General features: G+C 44.3%; 1 protein-coding gene and 1 long non-coding RNA gene across 5 annotated transcripts in view; one reads left to right on the top strand and one right to left on the bottom strand.

Annotated features, from left to right (window-relative positions):
* The window catches only part of ESRRG (estrogen related receptor gamma), a 413,394-nt gene extending 407,123 nt beyond the window's left edge, over positions 1 to 6,271 (bottom strand). The window contains exons 1-2 of one of the 4 annotated variants that reach the window (XM_009669002.2): positions 6,167 to 6,267; positions 4,200 to 4,266 (exon numbers count right to left, since the gene is read on the bottom strand). Coding sequence is in view for 1 of the 4 variants with exons in the window: in XM_009669000.2 (XP_009667295.1) it covers positions 6,167 to 6,168 (2 nt within the window). In the remaining 3 variants the exon portion in view is untranslated. Of the gene's footprint in view, positions 1 to 4,199; positions 4,267 to 4,949; positions 5,160 to 6,166 lie in introns of those variants that run through there. The other 3 variants (XM_009669001.2, XM_009669000.2, XM_068939849.1) reach the window with 3 other exon arrangements.
* A 23-nt stretch (positions 6,272 to 6,294) lies between these two features.
* On the top strand, positions 6,295 to 10,358 carry LOC138066856 (uncharacterized). Its single transcript, XR_011140434.1, has 3 exons — positions 6,295 to 6,686; positions 7,744 to 7,969; positions 8,461 to 10,358. It is a non-coding gene; the product is annotated as an uncharacterized lncRNA (long non-coding RNA).
* The last annotated feature ends 11,221 nt before the right edge of the window (positions 10,359 to 21,579 follow it).

The following is a 21,579-nucleotide window of genomic DNA, read 5'->3' on the forward strand; positions in this document are numbered from 1 at the left end:
GTCTTCATTACCAAAAAACAGAAGCAACTTTTTCCATCAAACATGGCATACTATAAGATCCCTTTTTCCAATTGACTTTATGTTCTATGTCTTGGATATTTAGTTTTATTTCAATTTTGAATGAAATTACAGATGTGTCTTTGTTAACTCAGGTGGTGATAATTCATTTTCAGAAATGATTGCTCTCGATAGTGTTAGCTATTAACGCTTATTGTATTGCTTAAGGGAGATTCCTCGTAAATGGCATTGAACATTTTGCCTAGATACTGCGACAACACATTATGGGCATTGAGATATAATCAGAATAGTAAGTAACGTGACTAGTCTCTGGATTTACGCAATGAACTAGTAAAATGACTTGTATATGGAGACACATTCAGCTAGAAAACTGAACGATCATCAAAGCATCTGACACAGTGTCACAGTGTCTGCATCTCGGTTAGTGCCTGATTCAATAGCATTCAATTGCAAATCAAGGTCCTAAATAATAAAAGTCAAAGTTTTCAAGGACACTTTCTGATTTTGAGTTTCCAGCTTGAAATACCTCAGGCTGGATTTTTCCAGCTGTGAGGTTGCCAGAGGTCCCACTGGAATTGTGTTCCCTCAGTTTAGGGGGTGGGGGGGGAGGGAGGGACAAGGAAAGCCAGAAGTACAGGCCCCACATCACCTCAACTCAAGATCCATTTCATTAAAGAATTAGTCCAGGGATTGAATACACTTCTGATGGGTATTGTGGTCCCTATTAACATAGGCATATTAAAAAAAAGGGGGGGGGGGAACTGATCTAGAACATTTATACAACCTACTTCAATCTTATCTTGCCTCATTTTTCAACCTCTGTTGTTTGATTTTAGGAAATATATACAGATTTAGAAAACTTGGTTCACAACAATAAACAATTTAACCCTATTTGTTTAATACACAAATACTGTTAAAACATTTTTTCAAAAGAAGTTTTTATAGGACCCCTACACGCATAAAATTAGTATATTTACATTATGCTGGCATAAATATTTGTAGGCATTCCGTTGACTAAAAAATGTGAGGATTATATTCAAGCAGCTTTTCAACAAATTCTGAAGTATTATGTCCACATATTATAGCGTTGGTTATAAAGGAGATAATAGCGCTGTTAGAGAAGTGTTACCAGAATCCAGGACTCAAATCTACCTGAACCACTAACCTGTTGTGACCTACTCTGAAGTGCGATAAGAAAACTTGATTTCACATCAGCTTTCACCAACAAAATAAGGTTTTTTACTACTTTCATATGTAAGTGGTGTGGTGGTGGTAGGGAGTCCTGTGATAACTAATGGTTGGAAAATTATTTGTGATGTCCAAGTGCAGCGTAAAATAACAGTTTGTAATTCCATAGCATTTAGGTCTGATTTGTAAAGACAGGGTATGGCTACACTATACTGTACTGAATGAAGAGGATTTCCTTTTCCAAGGAGGTGTTATTATTATTGTCAATACCAGTCATACTATATGATCTCCCATTAACGATTCTATGTCTGTATTTGAAGCTGCTATGTTGCTCTACGAGGATCATCCATCTGCTTTGGAAGTGAGGTGCCAACTTGTTTAACTTGTGGCGACATTTTACCATAGTGCTGTTAAACAACAGGAAGGATAGTGAAAAGAAAATGATTAGGCCAAATACATTCTGATTTTGTGCAAGTCAAACAAATAAATGAATACATGTCCTGTAAAACGTAATATTCACAGATCTTTCATCTCTGAGACCTCATCGCATTACAGAACATTAACCTTTTTTTTTTCTCTTCTTTTTTACCGGAACTGAGTAACTCTTCTCAACTGCGGGCAAAGGGATGTACAGCCCGTGAGAGGTGTGCTGTGACCAGAAGTAGTCCCTTTTTGCCTTAGCACTAATGCCTTAGCATGAGTGCAAGCGTGGACCGCTTCCAACGGAGCACACCGATTTCTTGTTAGAGTTGCACAAAGTGCCACAGTTTGGGGAAAACCGCGCGTAGCCCAAGGAGAGGAACTCTGCCTGTTTCCCCTGCTCTGGCAACCAGTTAATTTAACTCCGGAGCTCTCAGCACCTTTCCTCCGAAACCCCTGTAAACTTGGGGTAAGCGCAGAGGAGAGGGACAACAAAAGGGCAAAGAACAAAGGGCTGAGTTAGCAGGGAAGGGATTCCCCCCCCCCCCACCTCCCAAAGCATCGGCACAGCCGGGAAATCTCTGTCCGCCAGGTGCTGCCGTCCTTGCTGCAGCAAGGCACCCCTGCCCTGGGGCGCGCACCCCCCCACCCCGAGCCGGGGCTGCTCTGCGCCTGGCTGCAAAGCGCCCGTGCCTCGGGCGGTGCCCTGGGTTAAACAGCGCGGCTGGGAGCTGCCCTTCTCGCGCCTGGACCCACGCGCGACCGTACCTCCGTGCCGGCTCCAGCGCCGCCCGCGCCCCCCGGCAGCGCCCTCGCCGGAGCCGGGGCAGCTCGGCCGGGCCCTCGCTGCGCTGCTGCGGATCGCCGAAAGCAGCAGGCAGCCGAGCCGCGCGGATCCGCGCCGAGCCGCGGCGGCTTTTTCCCCTCGCCCTGCCGGTGCCCCGTTCGCCTCACGGCAGCCTTAAACTTTTGCTGAAGTGTTGCTAAGCGGTAGCTCCGGTTTTTAGGTGGGTCCCCTGCCCCCTTTACCGAAGGCGATCCTCTCGTAAAACTCCTACGCTGTCTTTACAAGTTAGACGCCCTTGAAAAGCTGCAGGTGTCCTTATGACCTGTTGCTGTGGGGTCCCTGTCCTCTTATCAGGGGGTGATATTAATTCTTTTTTTCACTCTGATTATATTGTACTTGCTGCAGATGCCATTAGTCTTTTAAAGCACAGCAAAGATTTAAACTCGGTCCGGATGGCTGCAGGCATGTCGCGACTTAAGGGGGGAGTGTTTGGGCAGGACAAGCAGCTGCGATGACACCTCTAGAAGCTGGAAGCTGTATCCGGGATTACTACGTAAATTCAGAGCGTAATAAAAGGTGTAGGAAGCAACAGGGAAACTCTTCTGAGCGGGCTGAATGCAAGCGGGCAGAAGAGTAATCACTTCATTCAATTACCAGGGGACCACAGGCAATAAACGCCACCCTTGCAACTACCTTTTAGAGACGGACAGGGAATTATCATTATTCTTCTCGGGTAGACATTTCCAAATTAAAGGGTTAATTGACTGACTCTTCATTTGAGTAATGACCAAAGGGAGTCCGAGCTTTACATGAGCAACTTCTAGAGTGTTTGTTTTTTTTTTTTTTAAATTTAAGCCAGAAGTGAACTAACAGAAACTCTCTTGGAGGACAGATGAATCAGGAATAGAAACCAGCAGTGACCCACGGTACAAAAATCGGATGTGGATCTTTTCACCAAGTGGTGCAGAGGCGATTCTGAGTTTAACGCCACCCTGGTGCTTGGAGCCAGGCTTGCGCCGCGTTAATGCTAAGAGGGAAGAAGCCCCTCTGTCCCACAAGCTGCTCTTACCACCAGTGACCTGAATAACCTCCATCATCACTGGAGAAATCAGAGCAAGGTGGTGACGGCGGTGGGGAATAAGATAAGCAGTTAAACCTGAGGTTCGCAAGTCAGGAGCGTTAGGTGCAGCTGAAACTTGTGTTTGCCTGAAATGCTACTCTGGGAACGGGAGCTAAACTTCATTCCAGCTCGCGCCTTTACTTAACTAAAAGCAATTACATATCTTCATATAAAAGCTTTCGCGTATGGTTACAGGTGGGGAAACGGGAGAAGCTGACGAGTCTGTTTTGTTATGATTTAATCAAATAAATTAAAGGAGAAGGGTAAGGAGACGCCCAATTTTGAACTTCAAAAAAAAAAAAAAAAGACAGAGAGAGTTTTGAGGGACGCTCTCAGTCCAAACTTTTTCCTGGTGTACAGAGCAAAGCGAAGCTCTTTGACTCCAGCCATCTCATTGCTGCTGGTTGTTTGGGGTTTCTCTTTTTCTCTTAACGGAGTAGCCTTTCATAAGCAGATCGCAATTTCGGGGGGAGATGGTGAGTAGGCACCAAAACAAGTTGGAGGTGGGGCAGAGTTTTGGGTTTCAAGCAATTTAAGAGACAGCGATTCTGCTTGTAGCGGAGAGGTAGGTGGATACTTGAAATCATCTTCCACCGGGGTGTCCTACTTTAGCACTTCTAATTAAAACAGGGTTTAAAAGATGCAAAGAAAGAGCAAGCTGCTTGCCTTATTTCCAGTGGGCGTGGGGGATACCATCAGGCACAAAGCGCTTCTAGCTTGTTCTAACGTGCACCTTTGTTTAAAAAGAGAAAAAAAAATGAAGATCGTCCTCTGATCTGAACTAATGTATTTTTAACTGGATTTCTTTCCTCTGCTTTGTATGATCTGATACCTACCGTGTAGCCCTGGCCCACTTTCAGCCCTGTGGGTGCCCCGTATTGTGTGCCTTTCTGAAAGGAAAGGGAAAAGTCTTCCATCTAACCCTCTTGTGCCCTATACCTGTGCTTGTGAATTGAATGGTGCCCAAACTAGGGGTCAGCAAAGTACGGGTCCTAGTCCTCTTTTCGCTGCCTGAACCAAGAGGGTCTGTGACTCTAGGTCCAGCCTGGATAGCACGGCTGTGACCGTCCAGCAGGCATCTCGAATCCATAAAGCAGCCAGTTTTCTGACGCTTCTTCTCCACGGCTGCTTGTTGAAAAGGAGGCTTTACTGCCACCTATAAATAACACTGGATCCAAGTCACTTTTTCTACAATAAAACAGCAAAGTTGTAATCGAGACACTGCAAGTCCTCCTTGCGGGTTTGCGTGTGCTCGCCTCCAGAGCAGCTGTGCCGCAGGTCGCTCGCGGCGCGAAGCGCGCTTTAACCTTTGAAGCGGTCGAGAGACTCCGAAGGACCCGAGCCCAGACGCACGCCGGCTGCCTTTGAACTTTGTTCACAAGCATATGAGGTAGAGGAACAAATACCCATACTCACCGTGCTCTTTGGACTTCCAGGTGTAACTCCGTCTCTCCCTCTTCTTTGTGTATAAATGAGCAGAGGTTACATCCCGGGCACACAGTAAAATGCCCTGGATAACCCTGGCTCTGTTAATTTAATGCTGCGCTAACCTGAGAGTGTGTGATTGGAGCTCAAGTGTTGTTTTAGAAAAGCGCCTCTCCATGCTGGGAGCAAATTCACGTTCCCTGCCCACACCCCGCGCTTCCGAGCGAGGAGTCTCCCAACGCTGCATTCCTGCACACTGTAGTGTACCTACCTTTTTTTAAGAGCCACCTTCCCTATTACAGATTGCATTTTTTTCCCCCTTGAGTCCACTGTGCAGTTTCTGAAACGCGCGTGCCGTGCCCTGCCTGCTGCGCGCCGCTCGGCTTCGCTGAGCGTGTGGCGCCGAGGTCCGCGCGTGCCCGGGAAGCGCCGAGACCTCGCACGCAGCAAGGAGCGAGGCGGGCGAGCGCCTGGGGGGCGAGCGGCGCGCCCCTCTCGCCGCGCTGCCGCCCCCAGCCCCGCCGCCGGCGCACCTCGCGGGGACGGGGGGGGAGGCCCGCTGCCCCCTCCCCAGACGGCATCCGCCGCCTGACAGACCTGGCTCCTCGTGGAGAATTTTCTACCTGTCTGTGCACCAGGCTGGGAGCTGACGGACAGGCATTTCTGTATGCGAAACGCTCAAGCCCCCTTATCCTTCTCGCGCTCTCTCTTTTCTTCCCCCCCCCCCCCCCCACCTTTTAATTCCCCGAAATGGGTTTTCATGAATACAGATCGTTACCCGCACTGATACCACGGTAATTGTCTAGGGGTCCGAGCGCTCCAGGAAAAGAAAAGCGGAGGAAGAGAGGGAGGGATATAACCTCCGTTATCTTTCTGTTACTAATTCCCAGCCGGCTCGGACTCAGGGGACAAGGCGATCGCTTAACAAACCCTCCTCCTCCTCTCCCTCCACCACTCCTTCCTTCCTTCCTCTTCTCCGGCACATTTTCTCCCCCGCGCTCGCCCACGTTTCATTCCTCCTCCTCGGGAGGAATAAGCCATGCAAACTCAAACTAAAAAGGAAAAAAAAAGAAAAGGGGTGGGTGGGAGGGAGATAGACTGGAATAAAAAAAAAAATAAGAAAGGGGAGGGAGGAAGAAAAGGACAGAAAGTGTCTGTGCCTGATCGCTGACCATCTGTGCAAAAGGTGATCATTGTTAGGTACTCACATGGCTGGTGGCAGAGCAGCTCTTAGCAATTAATAAGTCTCTCAGCTTGATATCTTCTTTCCCCTTTTTGATTGTAGCGCTCTCTGTGTGTCTCTCTCACACACACCAAACCGATCAGATGCTTCAGGACCGGCCACTTTGCAAGGGGAACAACACGGGAGGGTTTGTATTACTCCAGGTTCGTGTGTGTAGCCTATAAATAGCGAACTTTTTGATGGAATCAGCTAACAAATGAGAGGAGAAGGCGTAATTTTGCGCAGGGAGCCCCCCTTTCTCTTTGCAAGATTAAAACCCCCCAGGCAGCAGACAGAGCTAAAGTTGTGGGTGTGTAGAAAGGAATTTGACTTTATTGTGATTGTGCGTGCGATTGTTGTTTGCTTGTTTATTTCTGGGTTTTTGTTTGGCTGTTTTTTCTCCCCCCAGCACCTATGCGTTGCAGCCTCCCTCCCTGCCTTCCCAACCAGGGGCAGGACCTGACCCGGATTAGCACCGACTTTAACTCCAAGTTGGAAATAACGCGGTGCGTTTGCTTTTTTGGGGGATGGGGAGGGAGTAAAAAGGGGCTCCACGCTAGACCGGGTGGAAGTGAAGGAGGCAGGCAGCTTTTAGCGAGTGTGCCCTCACTTTGAAAGTAAGAAGGGGGGAGGAGGGAGACAGGAAAAAAACAGTCCGCAATGACTAAGGGTGGTGGGGGGGTTACTTTGGAAGGAATGAAAGGCGAGGGGCGAGGTGTTTGCCTGGAGCTTTGGGTCAGCCGCGAAGCGAGGCGTCCGCTGGAGAAATACCCCCGCGACCCCTTCGCTTTGGGGTTACCGCCTTCCCAAGGGCGCGGCAGCCCCGCGCTGCCTCCGCGCCCGGCGGAGCGGGGCCCCGGCAGGGCACGCCGAGCCCCGGCCGGGCACGCGTGGGCGCCGGGCGGCTGGCGGCACCGCGGCCAGGGCACGCGCGGGCGCAGCGCAAGCTTCGTCCTTGAGCGCGCCCAGCCGCTGGGAGCCCGGCGCCCCTCGGGGCCGGAGAGGGCCGCTTTTGCGGCGGATGGGACGGGACGGGACGGGGCGGGGGCCAGCGGGGCACGCAGCCAGGCACGCTGCCCCGCCACCGAGCCCTGCGCCCAGGCTGCTCCCGACGTGGGCCTCGGGGGGTGCCCGCCGGGCCCCCCTGCTGCTGCTGCCGCCGGGGGCGGAGGGCGGCGGGGCCGGTCCGACGGCGCGGCCGGCAGAGCCGCCCCCGGCGCGGGGCCCCGGCGGGCTCTGCCTGAGGCCGGCCTGAACCTGGCCGCAACCCGCTGGGAGCCACTGGCCCCAGAGCCCAGCCTGTCCTTCCTCCGGCAGCCTCTGGGAAAATGCCCCTCAGGCTTGTCAGGGCCAGCTCCCCTTCGCCCCCTCCCCCCGCCCCTATTTTTTGTTAGTAGGCTTAGCAGTATCGGCATTTTTTGGTTTTCCCTCATAATGACAGTTACCTGTCTCTGGAGGACATTGATTTGCAGGCAGCTTACGGCTGGGTCCCTGTCAGCAGAGGAACTGCCGCTGATAAGGATCCTACCACGGGAACTATGAAGAGGTTTTCTCCCCTGACAGGTACCTGACAGGGCTGGCCGGGGAGGAACTGCTGACCTGTCGAAAGAAATATATCTGTGTCTCCGAGAATGTCAGGACAGATGGTGCCAGTTCGCACCGTGGCGAGTTTCCTCAATTGCATACATTGAGTGGAGTTGATGATTGTTTTGTTTTTGCAGCAGGGAAGTAGGCGATGCCATCAGACATCATGTGGCACAGACTCTGTGAAATGTCCCTTCCTATAAAGGTGCGAGTTCAGCGGAGGTTAGGGGAGACGTGAACTCGGCGGGCTGGGGGCAGTGGCAGCTCTCCCATCTGCTTCTGCCTCGTCCTGAACCACGCACCTACGTGACCTGCTGCAAAAGCGCCAAAGAAAGCGGCTTTTAGCATGTTTGCTAAAGCCTGCTTCAGCGCTTCCTCCCCAGTTGCCTCCAAACTGGTCCTAATGGGCTCCTCGCACTTCCTCCACGGGCAGGCGGCTACCGCCGAAAACCCCAGCGACGCTGGGCTCCGCCAGCACCAAACTGAGCACGAGAGCACAGCCGGCACCCACGCACGACACCCTGCGTGCGTGCAGTCCGCGGGGCGGCCGCGGCGGCCGGTGCGCGGGGGCGCACACAAGCGGGTCCGTACAGCCGCCCCGGGGGAAGGCAGGGGCGGTGCTTGCGCGGGGGCCCGCGCTGTGTACCGCACGCCTCCCACTAGGCAACTAACGCGTTTAATCATTCTCCTTCCTAGCGCTCTGTCCGGACGCACACAAGCACACGAACATATATCGGACATGTGTGCATCGTGCGCACGACGGGGTGTATATTCACAGCTTCCCCCGTGAAAGAGGCTCCTGTCACCCGAGAGCGGCGAGGGAGAGAGCCAGAGACATTAGCAGCCCCTCGCTTCCCTTTGCTCTGCGCCGGGGATGTGAAAGCGCTTCCTCTGCCAGGCTCCGAGATTCTCTCAAGTGATTTTTAGCCTGGCGCTCTGGTCTATCCATAGACATTTCCAATCTCATGGCTCATAAACTATTAGCAAAAGGATTTCATTATTCACCTTCTATATCCTACAAAGGAGAGAAAAAAAATACACTCCTGGTAACAACGAGAAACGGGCTGGGTTTAAATCACAACACTTTCTGCCGCTCCAATCTGATATATACAGGGCTAGCCAGTTTGCAGTGACCATGCAGCTTCGCTCGGGGGGTTTGGCTGGCTGTGTCTGGCTCTGTACAGATCGAAGGGTTTTTCCCTGCTGCGTACGCACCCGCGCACGCTCCCGAGCCGCGGCGCCTGGCGCCCGCGTCCGGGGCGCGCGTTATTGTTCAGCAGTAATTGAAGAGGTCAGCGTCTTAATAAAGCAAAACAAAACCATGAATAGTATTTTACTGGTCACGAATAAAATATTCTAGATAAAAGAATAAAATCTTGGAGATGAAAAGAGGGGGGACGGCGGCCCGACGCAGTCTTTTTTTTTTTTTTCCTGCAACAAAAATATTAGGAGTTATTTTATTCGCCAGTGAAATCTGACAAATTACATTGCAGGGTGTGAAGTACAAGCTCCCTGGTGCGATGCGACTGGGGGAATACATTACAGTGAACCGAGGGTCAGAGCCCAGGGAAGATGCGACATTACACAGGAGGGACCAGACAAGAGAGGGATTTCAGCGGAAGCGAACTGCCGCACCAAGGCCTGCAGATAGATAGCGTTAGGCTAAGCTGAATGCAAGGCAGACAGGGTGGTGTGAATGCATGCCTAAGCAAGGGGAGTATAGAAACATAGGACCGACACAGGCAAAGTTCCCATAACAGCTACCGAAAGCTTGGCTTGAGACAAACAGAAATGTTAGTACGGTGACGGCTAAGTTTTAATAATTTATTTATTTATTTATTTATTTGTTATTATTATTTTTAGAAATGGGATGTGGAGAACTTTAGACCACGAGGTAGTTATAAAAATCAATATAGCAAATTTTAGAGAGGCCCACTTTGCAATTTTACACCGAAGAGAAAAATTTTCCAGCGAACTCTCGGGTCATCACCAACAATAGAGCAATGTTCTCTCGCTGTTTAATATGCATAGTGTGGGAAATGAAGGGAAAACATAGCTAGCACCTGTAGTGCCAAAGGAAAAAAAATCAAATTACCATCTAATATTTTTGGGCTAGTTTGCAGAGCACTCTTCAAAAATAGATCCGTATTTAAATATATCTCTAATGATTTTTCTGTGCGATTGCTGGTTAATAGTAAAAGCAAATGGGGTTCCTTCCGAGTTTTTACATTCTGATATCTTCAAAAAAGATTTTTCCTTATATGTTAATTGCATGCTGTTAAGCACATCTGGGAATGCAAGTGACCAACCTGGACCAACTTTTAATTAACACATTGACCTGCCGAAGAAGCACACTCTGTCAAAAATATACATTATATAAATAAAAACACCCTGCATGCATTACCAGATCGGCGTTAAGTAATTACTGAAGTGGAGAGGCTTTGTGTGCGCGGGGGCCCGCACCAAGGTTAGCCAGGCTGGTGAAGCGGGGGTTTGCACTGGTTTAGGACCAGTGCCTTTTGGACCACCAGTCGGGCAGCCCTTCAGCTGGAAGAGCGCAAAAACACTGCGAAATCCTGGCGCAACGCGGCTACTTGGCGAGGCGCTTTGCAAGCCCGCCCGCCGGCTCGCCCAGCTTTGGGGCAGCGGCCGCCCGCCGAAAGGGCCGGGGAAGGGGCCGCGCTGCGGCTGGCTGCCCCGCGGGGCGAGGGCGGGCGCTGCGCGGTGCGGCGCGGGCGCGGGCGCGGGCGCGGGCGGGAGGCAGAGGCCGAGGCGGCGGCGGGCGCGGGCGCTGCCGGAGCGATCGGCGGCAGCGGGTGCGTCGCCGGGGGTGGAAGCACTCTCACCCGTGCCTGACATCCCCAAAGCCTGCTCGCCGGCTTGCCCAGGCAAAGCGCGAGTCGAGGTCAGCAGCCTGAAGTATTAAGTCCTTTTCTCTCTGCTTTTGTCTCGCTAATGTTCTTGTTTGTCTGTCTGTGGTTTTTTTTCCTTTTTCATTCCGGTGGAGACTTCAGGCAGTCTAGATGCTTGCCTTGCCCCCCCGCCCCAACCAAAGAGACTGGAGTGTGTTACTGTAGAGTTAAAGTGTAACTTCTCTGCAGGTAATAATTAAATGGCTTCTTTCTAAATCTCTTTCCCACACAGAAACACAGACACTTGCTTTCACAATAGATTATATTGATCACACACACACACATGCACTATCCTCAGCACTACTGCTGCTCACGCACGGCAGGTAGGGCAAGCGATCAGTTCTCGTTTTGGTGCACGCTGCACACAGTTTCCCTCAGTCTTCCTGATGTAAAAGTTTACCTTAAGAATGAATTTCTATAAATGCTTCCAAACCCCTGCAAATAGGACACTCCAGATGCAAAACAGGGCAAAGTTTGACCCAGATACACAGCTCTAGGCTTTGGCCGTACCTCTAAATTTCACTCCGTATTCACACGGTGGGTGAGTTTAGAAGTAAAAGACACACAGGAAACAAAGTCACTGACATCAGCAAGGGAGCATCTCTATCAATAGAAAAGACCTCCAACTTTTCCTCGTGGTGCTGCTTTCCAAAGAAAACCTTCAACTTTGTCCTAACAACTGGACTGAAAGTTTTAGGGAGGCTCGGTTACCTGAGATCATAAATTAATCTGCCACAGAAATGCAGCACACACCTGATATCAAGAGAGGGTCAAGAGCTGGCCAGTTCCAGCTGGTCCTGCATTTGATTTACTTCGGGCTGTTAAGATGTATGCCGTGGTGTTTTGATAAGAAAAAAAGAGTCAGCAGTTTGATTTGGCAACTTTTTTGCTGAAGAGAGCTGCAGTTTAAGCTAAGGAATTTGTTATTGTTGTTGGGGTGTTTTTTATGAGAGGCTCTCAGTCTGCATGGGGCTATCATCTCATCACTTCTTGTTAGCGTTTAACTATGTTTCTTACTTTTCTAAGTGAGTGGAACAGCGGCATGAACTTTTATGCTGCTTGTCTACCTCAGGCCTCTGGCATCTCCTGCGGGTGCCTTTGCAGGAAATTCACCTAAGCGAGGGGACGTGGAGCAGCAACAAAGGCAGTGGCCGTGATGCAGCTAGTCATACAGACAAAGTGCTCCATCTCGGCAGAGTCCTAGCACAGTTCTTCATTTCAAACCTCTCTTTTCTTGCCTCGGAGTTATACTAGGCCCCTCAGAAATTTGGTATGTGAATTCTTACTTTTGTGCTGTACAGACATAGTCATGCACACTGCAGGGCTGAATGTGGGAGGCTGTCTTGTTCTTTGCTGAATGCATCTATTATTCATAGATATCTCTCTCACCCACTATCCGCTCCCTTACATCCCCCCAAAACCTTTCAGTCACAATCTTAGATAGCCAGAAAATACAAAAGGGATATTATCTCTAATGTACATGTCCATATCGTCTAAGGAATAGCAGTAATACTCTGGACTAGAGGAACAGAGCACAAAAAACACTCCTCAGAGGAGGCAGCAATGGGCGCAAACATGAAGGATCAAACCAGGATTTATAGATTCTATCCTCCTTTCCTTCCTATGTCTTAATTTCTCTGTCTATATAAAAACAAAATAATAGCCACTGACCCTATTGTCTTTCCATGAGGCAATTAGTGTTTGAAAAAAATCAGAAATCCTCAAAGGACATAATCTCTGAAAATATTTTAAGGTGGATGCACTGCCATTCCCTGTATTGTGGTTGGCTAACATTTCCCAGCGTAGCCCATATTTTCAGTTGCATGTAGCTTTAGAAAAAACATCATCACTTAGGCCGAAAACTGATATGCTGACTGTCCGTACCAGGATGATTATTTTGAAAACACCTGCCAAAACAATTTGTCCATTTCCAAGAACAAGGTTATGGAAAAATAAACTGTTTTTCTCATTCTAAAAAAAAAAAAAAAGGGAAACTTTTTCCTTTGAAATGCTCTGCTGCCCTCAGGCTTTGAAGCACAGGCTCAAAATGGTGACCTTTTTCATTTAAAAAGTGCCTTTCCCTCTCTTTGAAAATTTATCCAAATATAGCTAACTTGTAAATATTAGCAAATGTTTAATGAACATACTCTCAGTAAGGATTTCTTTTATCCTAATTGGAAAAAAGAATCACTGAAGATTGGTCCTCACTGAGAATACAAGCTTAAGGATACAGTGGTAGAGCTAGATTTCCTCTTTAATCCCCGCCTCCAAATTTTCCCAGAGAGCCAAGCTTTGGCACAGGATCTGAGAGGTAGGAATCCTATCTCTTCTAAGCTCTGAATGATTTGAAGGTTGTATCAAGTAGAAAGGTCTCTACATGAATACGACAGGGAGAAAAATCCACCCTGTGACAGAGCAGGCAATAGAAGCAGCCCAGCAGTCCAGAGAGAAAACCTGGGACTGGTGTTTGGAGGCAGGAACCTGGGACTGATTAGGTAGAGACACAGGCTGTGCAGAAAAACCAGTGAGAAACTGTTCAGTTGAGGAGCCTGGAGGGAAGAAAAGACACTAGCAGGGCAAGGATAACAAAACTGTCTAATGTTATCAACCAAGAGCAAGGATGTTCAGAATAACCGGGCTGAATTTCATTTGAAATAGAGTACAAATTCTGAAAATCTGAATGTTTTATTTCAAAATTATTAAGTGATGCAGTTCAACATCTAAGTTCAGCATTAAAGCTTTTATTTTGAATAGAATCTATTTTCTAAGTCTTTAAAAAAGAAAAGAGGAATATTTCTGAACTGATTTAAAACATTTTTCTTTTTTGGCAATTCTTTTTTGTATAACCTCCAAACGAATGAAATGTGCTACGTATACAACACTAGCTGCAATGTCAGGTGCTTGGATGTTAAGGAAATGAATAACCTTAGATTTTCAGACCTCCTTGATTCACTCTCCATACATTATGATACATGACTGCACAGAGTTTATTCCATAAATTTCCTGAAACAGAAACAAAGCCTTGCAAGGTAGGCTTCCTCTGGGGACAAATCAGAACTTTGTAGCTGCTATTCATTAGGCTCCTGTCTAATTTGTCACAGAAACACGTAGCGTTCATGTATGAGCTAGAGAATTACAAGAAGAGAAGGCAGGGCTTCATGGCAACATGATAGTTGAATTTCGCTTACTGAGTTTGATTCCATTCCCCTTTTACCCCAAAGCTTCTATAATGTGGAGAAATTTGTCTCAAGAGGTAATGATGAATTAAGATTTTCATATTATGGGTGCCCATCATGAAATACGGCAGCTTGATTTGCTGAAGCGAGAGCACTCTCCATGTTAGACAAAGTCAGTGAAACTGTACAACTGACTACGTGAAGTGATGCAGAATGTCAAACACATGGAAAAACAGAGTAATCAACATCTGTAATTGAAAGGCCAAAATTAGTTGGTACTTTTTATTTTAATTTCATTCTGTTTGGACTACAGATTTATTAAAAAGAATGGTACTATCTTCTTCCTTAAATTTGAAGTTGGAAAAGATGTTGACAAAACACTCGGATATTGTGTTACCCCAGGGCAGGGAGAAGAAGAAGAGGAAAAAAAGAGATTCAAATTTAATTTAAATAGAGCCTATAGAGCCACATATGGGTAAAATCCACCGTGGAAACCTACTCATGAAGAAAGCTTTGCCTGCATATGACTCTGAATGATAAAGGGGTGCTCTTCAAAAAGATCAAGCATCTTTTTGCATCAGCAAGCGTCCCGCTGCCTTATTACATTCTTTGACCATTGCACATCTAGGTGAAACAAAGACCTTTTAAAGTTATTCATGAAAAAGGAGAAGGAGAGAGAGAGAAAAGGAGAGGAACAAGCCCAGAGAACCTGGAAATAAGGCACTGGCCTGGAAAGTGCAGGTCTCAGTCAGTGAAAGCACTTGAACCTGGGACACTTCCATTCCAGACATACACCCTAGTGACTTTGGTTTTTATGAGAAATTCTGTAAGTTCTTCCAGTTGCTTCAGTGTGAGAATTTTTCTATTGTATAGTATGAAAACTGTTTTTCTTGGAAAATTCTTGACCATCTCCAAGTACATGATAGTATAATTAAAGGCTGCATGATAAAGCATCTACAGAAGGGAATGGTACTGTGTGGCATCATTGGCTTTCATTCTGTCACTTCCTACTGCTTCCTACTGGTTTTGAATGTTTATAGAGCCTCTAATGCTCTTGTAATTTGAGTGTGTGTCTATGTGTCTCTGTACGTGTAAAATATTATATGACTATGCAAGATTTATCCCCTATCTAATTTATTACTGTTCTTTTTAATTTCCATTAAACTATAGTGTCTGGATCAATTCCTTTATATATATATATATATATATATATATATATAAAACTTACCGACTCTCATTCCTTGATTTTTCATTCCATTCAGCTCCACTGCAAATTTAGGGGTATTAGTGATATATCTTTAATGTTAACTCCCCCCCCCAAGGAAGTTGAACGCTTATGAAGGGTAGCAGACTGAGTACTTTCAGGCAGTTTTTCAGCTCCTTTGCTGATCAGGTACAAGACAGATAGCATCTGTATCTTACCAGAGTTAAGCACAACAGCAAAAGGGGGAGTCAACTTAAGAACCTAAGTACTCCCTGGGTTCCTGTATTAGCAGAGATTTAATTGCTTATTTCTTTGGTAGCACTGGCACCTATCCATTGGGAACTGGACTGAAACCTTCAAATGCTTTTAGGCTAATGGATGAACAGTAACAACTTAGGTTGCTCTACACTGGGCTGGATTTGAATCAATGACAGAGAAAAACACCTCTTAAACTTCTCAAAATCCTGTTTTCTGTATTACTAGGCAGAGGAGCTCCAGAATTACTTTCCATTTTAGTTAAAAGAGGAAGCCTGATCACTGGGCATGTAGTCATGACCTCAGTCTGAAGATCCTTGGCCTCGTGTCAAGCAGTCACTGCAGTCACTGAAACAGTCAAATTAACTGTCTGCTTCGCCGCGGATTAAAATTCATCCGTGGGTCCAAGACAGTAAGTGAGACAATAACGTGCTACTCCTACTTTCCCTCACAGCGGATCCAGTTTAGAATAAAGCTAAAGCTTAGCATCAGCTTTTACGCCCAGAAATATTCATGATAGCATTGTAAAACAGTACCTGTAATTATCTGAAAAAAATGGAATAAATAAATGTAAATGTAAAAAAATGGTCCCGTTTTCAGTAATGCAGACGTTGTATGACAGAAGAGATGGTGATGCATAAAGACGGTTTTGGGAGTTCTGGCGCAATCTGCAGTCACCGCTATTTTGAGTAGTATCTTGTAGCAAATAGATTGCCATTTGCTCTGGGTACGCATTTTTTTAACTAATCTCTTTTACCACCACAACCAAACTCTGCTTCTGTAACCAACCACAGACTTAACTGAACTGTTAGAGAGTAAAGAAGTGCTTAACGCTTTCTAGAGACCTCAGGTGTGTTAAGTACATAATGCATAAAAGCTACAGTTTATTTCACAAACAAATATAACAAAACTGACCCACTAGAAAGCAGAGACACTGTCTTTTTAACATTGGTATTAACAGCTGCACTTGGATTTAGTAACAAAATAAATATGCTTCAAAGTCCACTATTTTTATTCCAATATACCAGGTGCAAAATAAGTAACATAGTTTCAATTATGTAATATAAGGATAGCCATCTATCTGCTTATGAACTGATTTTGACCCAGATAACAGGAAAGGTTTGTGTATCACAGACAAAAGCTCTAGGCGCGACATCCGCGTCTCCATCAAGCAATGTTAATAAAGACAAAGCAAACAACAACTTCACGACGTAATGCAAAAGTCACACTGACAAAAAAATATTTTCACTGCTATATCTATATACCTTATATTATCAGCATCTTTGCAAAGCTAGATTCCTCTCACTACAGCCAATAATAATAGGAAAAAAAAAAGCTTTTCTCAGTGCATCTGACCAAGTCAAAGATCTGGTGTTCATATCAATCAAGCTTTAGTATTGTTTGTAATGATAATCCCATATCATCCCACCTCTGAGGTGACTCTGTCTCAGTCATGATGAAGAGATCACTGTATGTATGTACATACTTTGATACACAGTAATCTGATCGTACCTCTACCTGTCCTGGAATGTTCTAAAACAACAGTAGGGAGCTGACCATAAATCATCTAAGCTGCAATAGCATTGCATTAAGACAAAGATAGGTATGCAAAAGCACAAATTTTATTCATAAACACATTGGCTGTATAATTGCTGTGGCATAAATACAGAGAGAGGAGTAAAATAAAATATCATTCTAAATTTCTGGGCATCAGCATCCTTCTTTCTAAAATTCCCACTTACTCACATGTATCAGCAACATACAGAAGTTGAAAGGCATAGTTGTCTGAGAAAGTCAGTGTAAGATAGTTAAGCTGTTCTAGACTTGCTGTGTGGCCTCAATAGTTCATTCATGGGAAGGTTTTCGAAGGCACTGAAGAGGTTAGGCATCCAGTCTAACTGCACAAGCAAGAGCCAGCGTCCTGAAAGGTAGATGAGCGCCCTTCTCCTACTGAGTTCAGCTTGTCACTATGAGCTACAATGCTTAAACTACTTTCCTGTTTGTTTTTTTTTCAAGGTTTTTGTCAGAGTTATTCCACATTTATGTGAATGAGGAGTGTACAGACTTACTAGTGACACTTCAAGAGAGAAGTGGTAAGTGCTTGAGATTTCATAATTATAATTTGTAACTGTGTGATGACATCACAACCATCTTTCTGAATCTGGCTCTAGATAACTGCGGCCTGTGTTTGAAAATCTGCCTCTTATTCAGTTTGCAAATTAGTTTAACTCCCCCTCAACATAAATAGAATTGTATTCAAGTATCAACAATGAAATGGTCTGACAATCACAAAAGCGAAAATTCTGTGTTTTTGAACTCTCATTGTTCTGTCCTGAATAGGATGTATGAGTCGGGACAGCAACATGTAGAAAGCTCAGTAAGCCTCCATCTTCTGCTTGAACAAAATAAGTCTATGACGATGAAGAAGATAAAGGATATAGAATTACATGGAGGAAGCTGATGCTGAAATTGAAACAGTCAGATAAATAATGGTGCTGGGATGAATAAAAACAGAAATTACTTCCTAGACATCATATAAATGCTCAATGTTCTTCTATTTTAATGGTTTTATTGCTTTCTGAACCTGAAGAATGTGTATTCTTTTTTGAGTAACTACATATTTTTTCAAAATACCTTACCAATAAACCGACATACCTTGGATATTTGTTTCCTCAACGTGCAGGTGAGTTTCTCCTAAATACTGAAAGTTGTAGAGATAATGCTAGAGTTTTAATTTAAAAAACTGAGGTAGAGCATTAGAAAAAAATGAAACTTAAAATGAATAAAACCCCTATTTTATTTAGCAGAAGAATACAAGTCTATAGAATATATACCTAATTAGAGCCATAAAGGTACTAAAATTCTTAAATGTACTAGTATTTTTTAATATGTGAGTGAATCAAGTCATGGGCTGGAACAAAGCATGTTATTAGCAATGCTATATTCAAAGTTGGTTTCAAGATAAGCAGACGAGTGCAAATTTAAACTCAGAAAAGTAGATTTTTATCCCTATCAATTTGTCTCTCAGACTTCTTTTTTACAGTTTGGTAGTGCTCTGTTGTGGGAAGAAACTTACATCCATTGATCTAAAAGGGTAGCAGATTCTCTCTTTCTTCAGGAGTTATTTTTCTTGCCTATGTATTTATATTTTCCATACCCTTTATTTAGAAATTTCTATCTTGGGGAAAAAAAAAAAGAGCATCAAACCATATTCTTTCCTCTATTAAGAATTGCAGAGACTTATATCAGTACCATACGTAAAAAGAGATTAAGACCTTTTGTACTTGTACTTTCCTTCTTGTGTGGGGATGCTATGGCCTTTAAGCTTTCCAGGTGGTCAGCCTGCAAGGGCTGGTTTCCACTGTGAACATACCCGAGCTGTCTTCTCCAGCAACCAACCTGGAGCAAGACTATTATCTTAGATGACCTGATTGTGTTCTAGTGCAATCTGTCTACTCCCAGCTTTGCATCCTCATGTGTACTTCTGAGGCACTGACATGATCTGATATATCACCACCGTAACATATATTATTATCATTTTTTTAATAGGAACAATTCAATTGCTGGGCAAGCATTCTCTACTCTTCAGACATAAACATCCAAAATAGATCAGGGCCGGCTATATGAGTGTTGCTTCATATGTCACCGGAGTTTTTCCCTTCACATACATACAAAAAATCTCTTTAAATAGGAAAGTACCATACCAGATGATAGAAATAGTCCACCTTGTCCAGTGTTCCACCTCCTGCACTAGCCAGAATTAGATGCATGAGAACAATATTGGACCTACAGAGTAATCAAGTCGGAATTACCTCCTGGAGATAATAATCTCTGGTTCCTAATAGTCAGAAAGTGGCCTAAACTCTTGCTGTGGTTAGTGGAAAGGTTGACTGACTTTCACTTAATGTTGGATCAGGACTGATATATTAGTATCAAGGCTCTTGAAACAGAGTGTTTATAGAGTCAGCACCAATTTCAAAGCAGCCTAAACCTTTAAGACTGTGTGAGCGCAATGGCAGCTTTCTCTTTCAGTTCATTTGTTCTTCCATATTAAAAAGCAACTTAATGATCAACAACATAATAATATTATTATATGCACCTAAAATGAAGAAATTTGAGAGAAATAACTGATGGAATTGTGTTTTTAATGCAAAAGATTTCGTTACTGAAATGTTTGTCATTTTATTCAGCTAAGGAATTAAGAAAATGACATGATTAGCAGGTAGGAAAAACACCTGTGGGAATGCTAGTCACTATTATTGTTTGATGAACATGATACTTATGTAACAGACAAGGAGCTTTCTGATCTTGCACTTGAAGATTTACAGCTTGCAAGTTTTACCGATTATACAGATTTTACAGCCTACTTTTTTAGGTGTACGGCTGATTGCATTGGATCTTGAAAGTCTGCATGACAAATCAGCGCTAAAAATGCTGAAAGTTCTGCTAGTGGATAGCCCAGACATTTGATGCTGCCTGGTTTGGGAACACGGTTAATCTTTAACAGTCTGGGGACAAGTTGGTGACCCTGTGTTCTCAGTCTGGAATGTCTACCCAGTCACCAGGTTTCATTTTCTGCCAAACACGGACCAGACTGGAACATTTTGGCGTTTAAAGATATACAAATTCATACTTTTCTGTGTTGTTATCAACTTTCCATCAGATATCAGACTCTGCGGAGTATTGTTGCTTTGGAATGAAAGTGCATTGTGTTGTGAGGAAGGTTTGTAAAAGCTAAGAACCATTCAATGAGAAATTAAATAGATTTCAGTTATAATTTCATATTAGCTTTATGAAATTGCTTTAATGAAATCAAGATGGAGCACTAAGACCTGATGCAGTAAAATGAAGTCTCTAGCCGGAAAGCAACACCAACAATAATATAAAAGAGTAAGTGAATTAGGACATTGTAGAAATATGATTAAGAACTATGCTACTAGTAATATAATTGAAAAAAGAAAAATATTTATTCTGATTTTAGTTTACTTGCGGATTGCAAGTTATAATGAAAACAAACCCTATTTACTGCATATTTACGGCTTTATCGTACATGCATCACAAACCAGAATTATATTGGGTGATTTATTATTTGGCTGTTTCTTTCTCGTTCTATGTACAGGTTTAAATCATGAAGAGAAAAGGAGAGCACTAGCAAAATCCAAATACTTTATTTAAAACAAAAAGTATAATTGTTCAGAAATAGACTATTGACTTTTCATGGCTTAAACAGTTCATGTAGTGATTAGGCTTGGAGCTATAATTGTTCTTGTCACCCAAACTCTGCTCAGTCAATATCTTTTTATCATATACATTTTTAATCACATATTAATAAACAAGAAGGTGTGCTTTATTGATGGCTGGATTAGTTTATTGACCAACTCGACAACTCTCTATATGGTTTCTGAACACAGAAACAAGGTCAATGTGTAAAGATGAGGAATGGTGCATTCACCATCTTCAATGTACTTCATTCTGGTAGTCTGCTTTCTTCCTAGAAAGTGCTGCAATCCATATAGGTTCTACTGTTTTCTTTTGGAAATTACATTTGAAACAGTCTCACTATTTAAGCACATTTGGGGTTCAGTTTCAGGAAATAAGGCCTTCTATAAGCTCCTTTAATTTGACGTAATTTCATCACCTTGACAACAATCTGTGCTTTCAAGTCAAATTTTAAGACAAATTTTCAGATGTTGATAGTTTCTTACAAAGTATTCTTCAGCTACTTGTATTTTGGAAAACATTTAGACCTTTCATATTCTCCTAACAAATAACATTATTCATCCTTCTAATCAGTTATTTTTATCTCTGTGAACTGTGATTGTGAGCATTCCTTCAAGTATTCCAAGTTTGAAACGATGGCCTCTAAAACAGCTGTATAAACTTAAGAATTCAAACAATAATAGATCACGATAGTACCTATATTTATTCTTTCTTGTCAGATGAAACCTGTGTATAGAGGTGACTGAAAAAATGGAACTCCTATTTACTTTTTTTAAAATTGTTTTTATTTTTCACAGGGATAGAAAGTTAAAACATAAAAGCTTTTCTTTTTTGAACTGAGACTAAATATTTTGTTTTGTTTCTCTTAACAGAAAGTGTAATAGAGATGAATCTTCATTGGCATCTCTGTTTTCAGAGAATTCTGTTTTGCAATAGAAAAGTATTCAACTGAAAATATTTTGACAACTTTGTCAGACACTAATCTGATCTCCTAAAACCAAGAGAGTCATGTGAAAAACCAGTTGACCCTGCCAGCAGGCACAAAAGT

Source organism: Struthio camelus, chromosome 3 (assembly GCF_040807025.1).
Source record: "Struthio camelus isolate bStrCam1 chromosome 3, bStrCam1.hap1, whole genome shotgun sequence".
Classification (NCBI taxonomy): domain Eukaryota; kingdom Metazoa; phylum Chordata; class Aves; order Struthioniformes; family Struthionidae; genus Struthio; species Struthio camelus.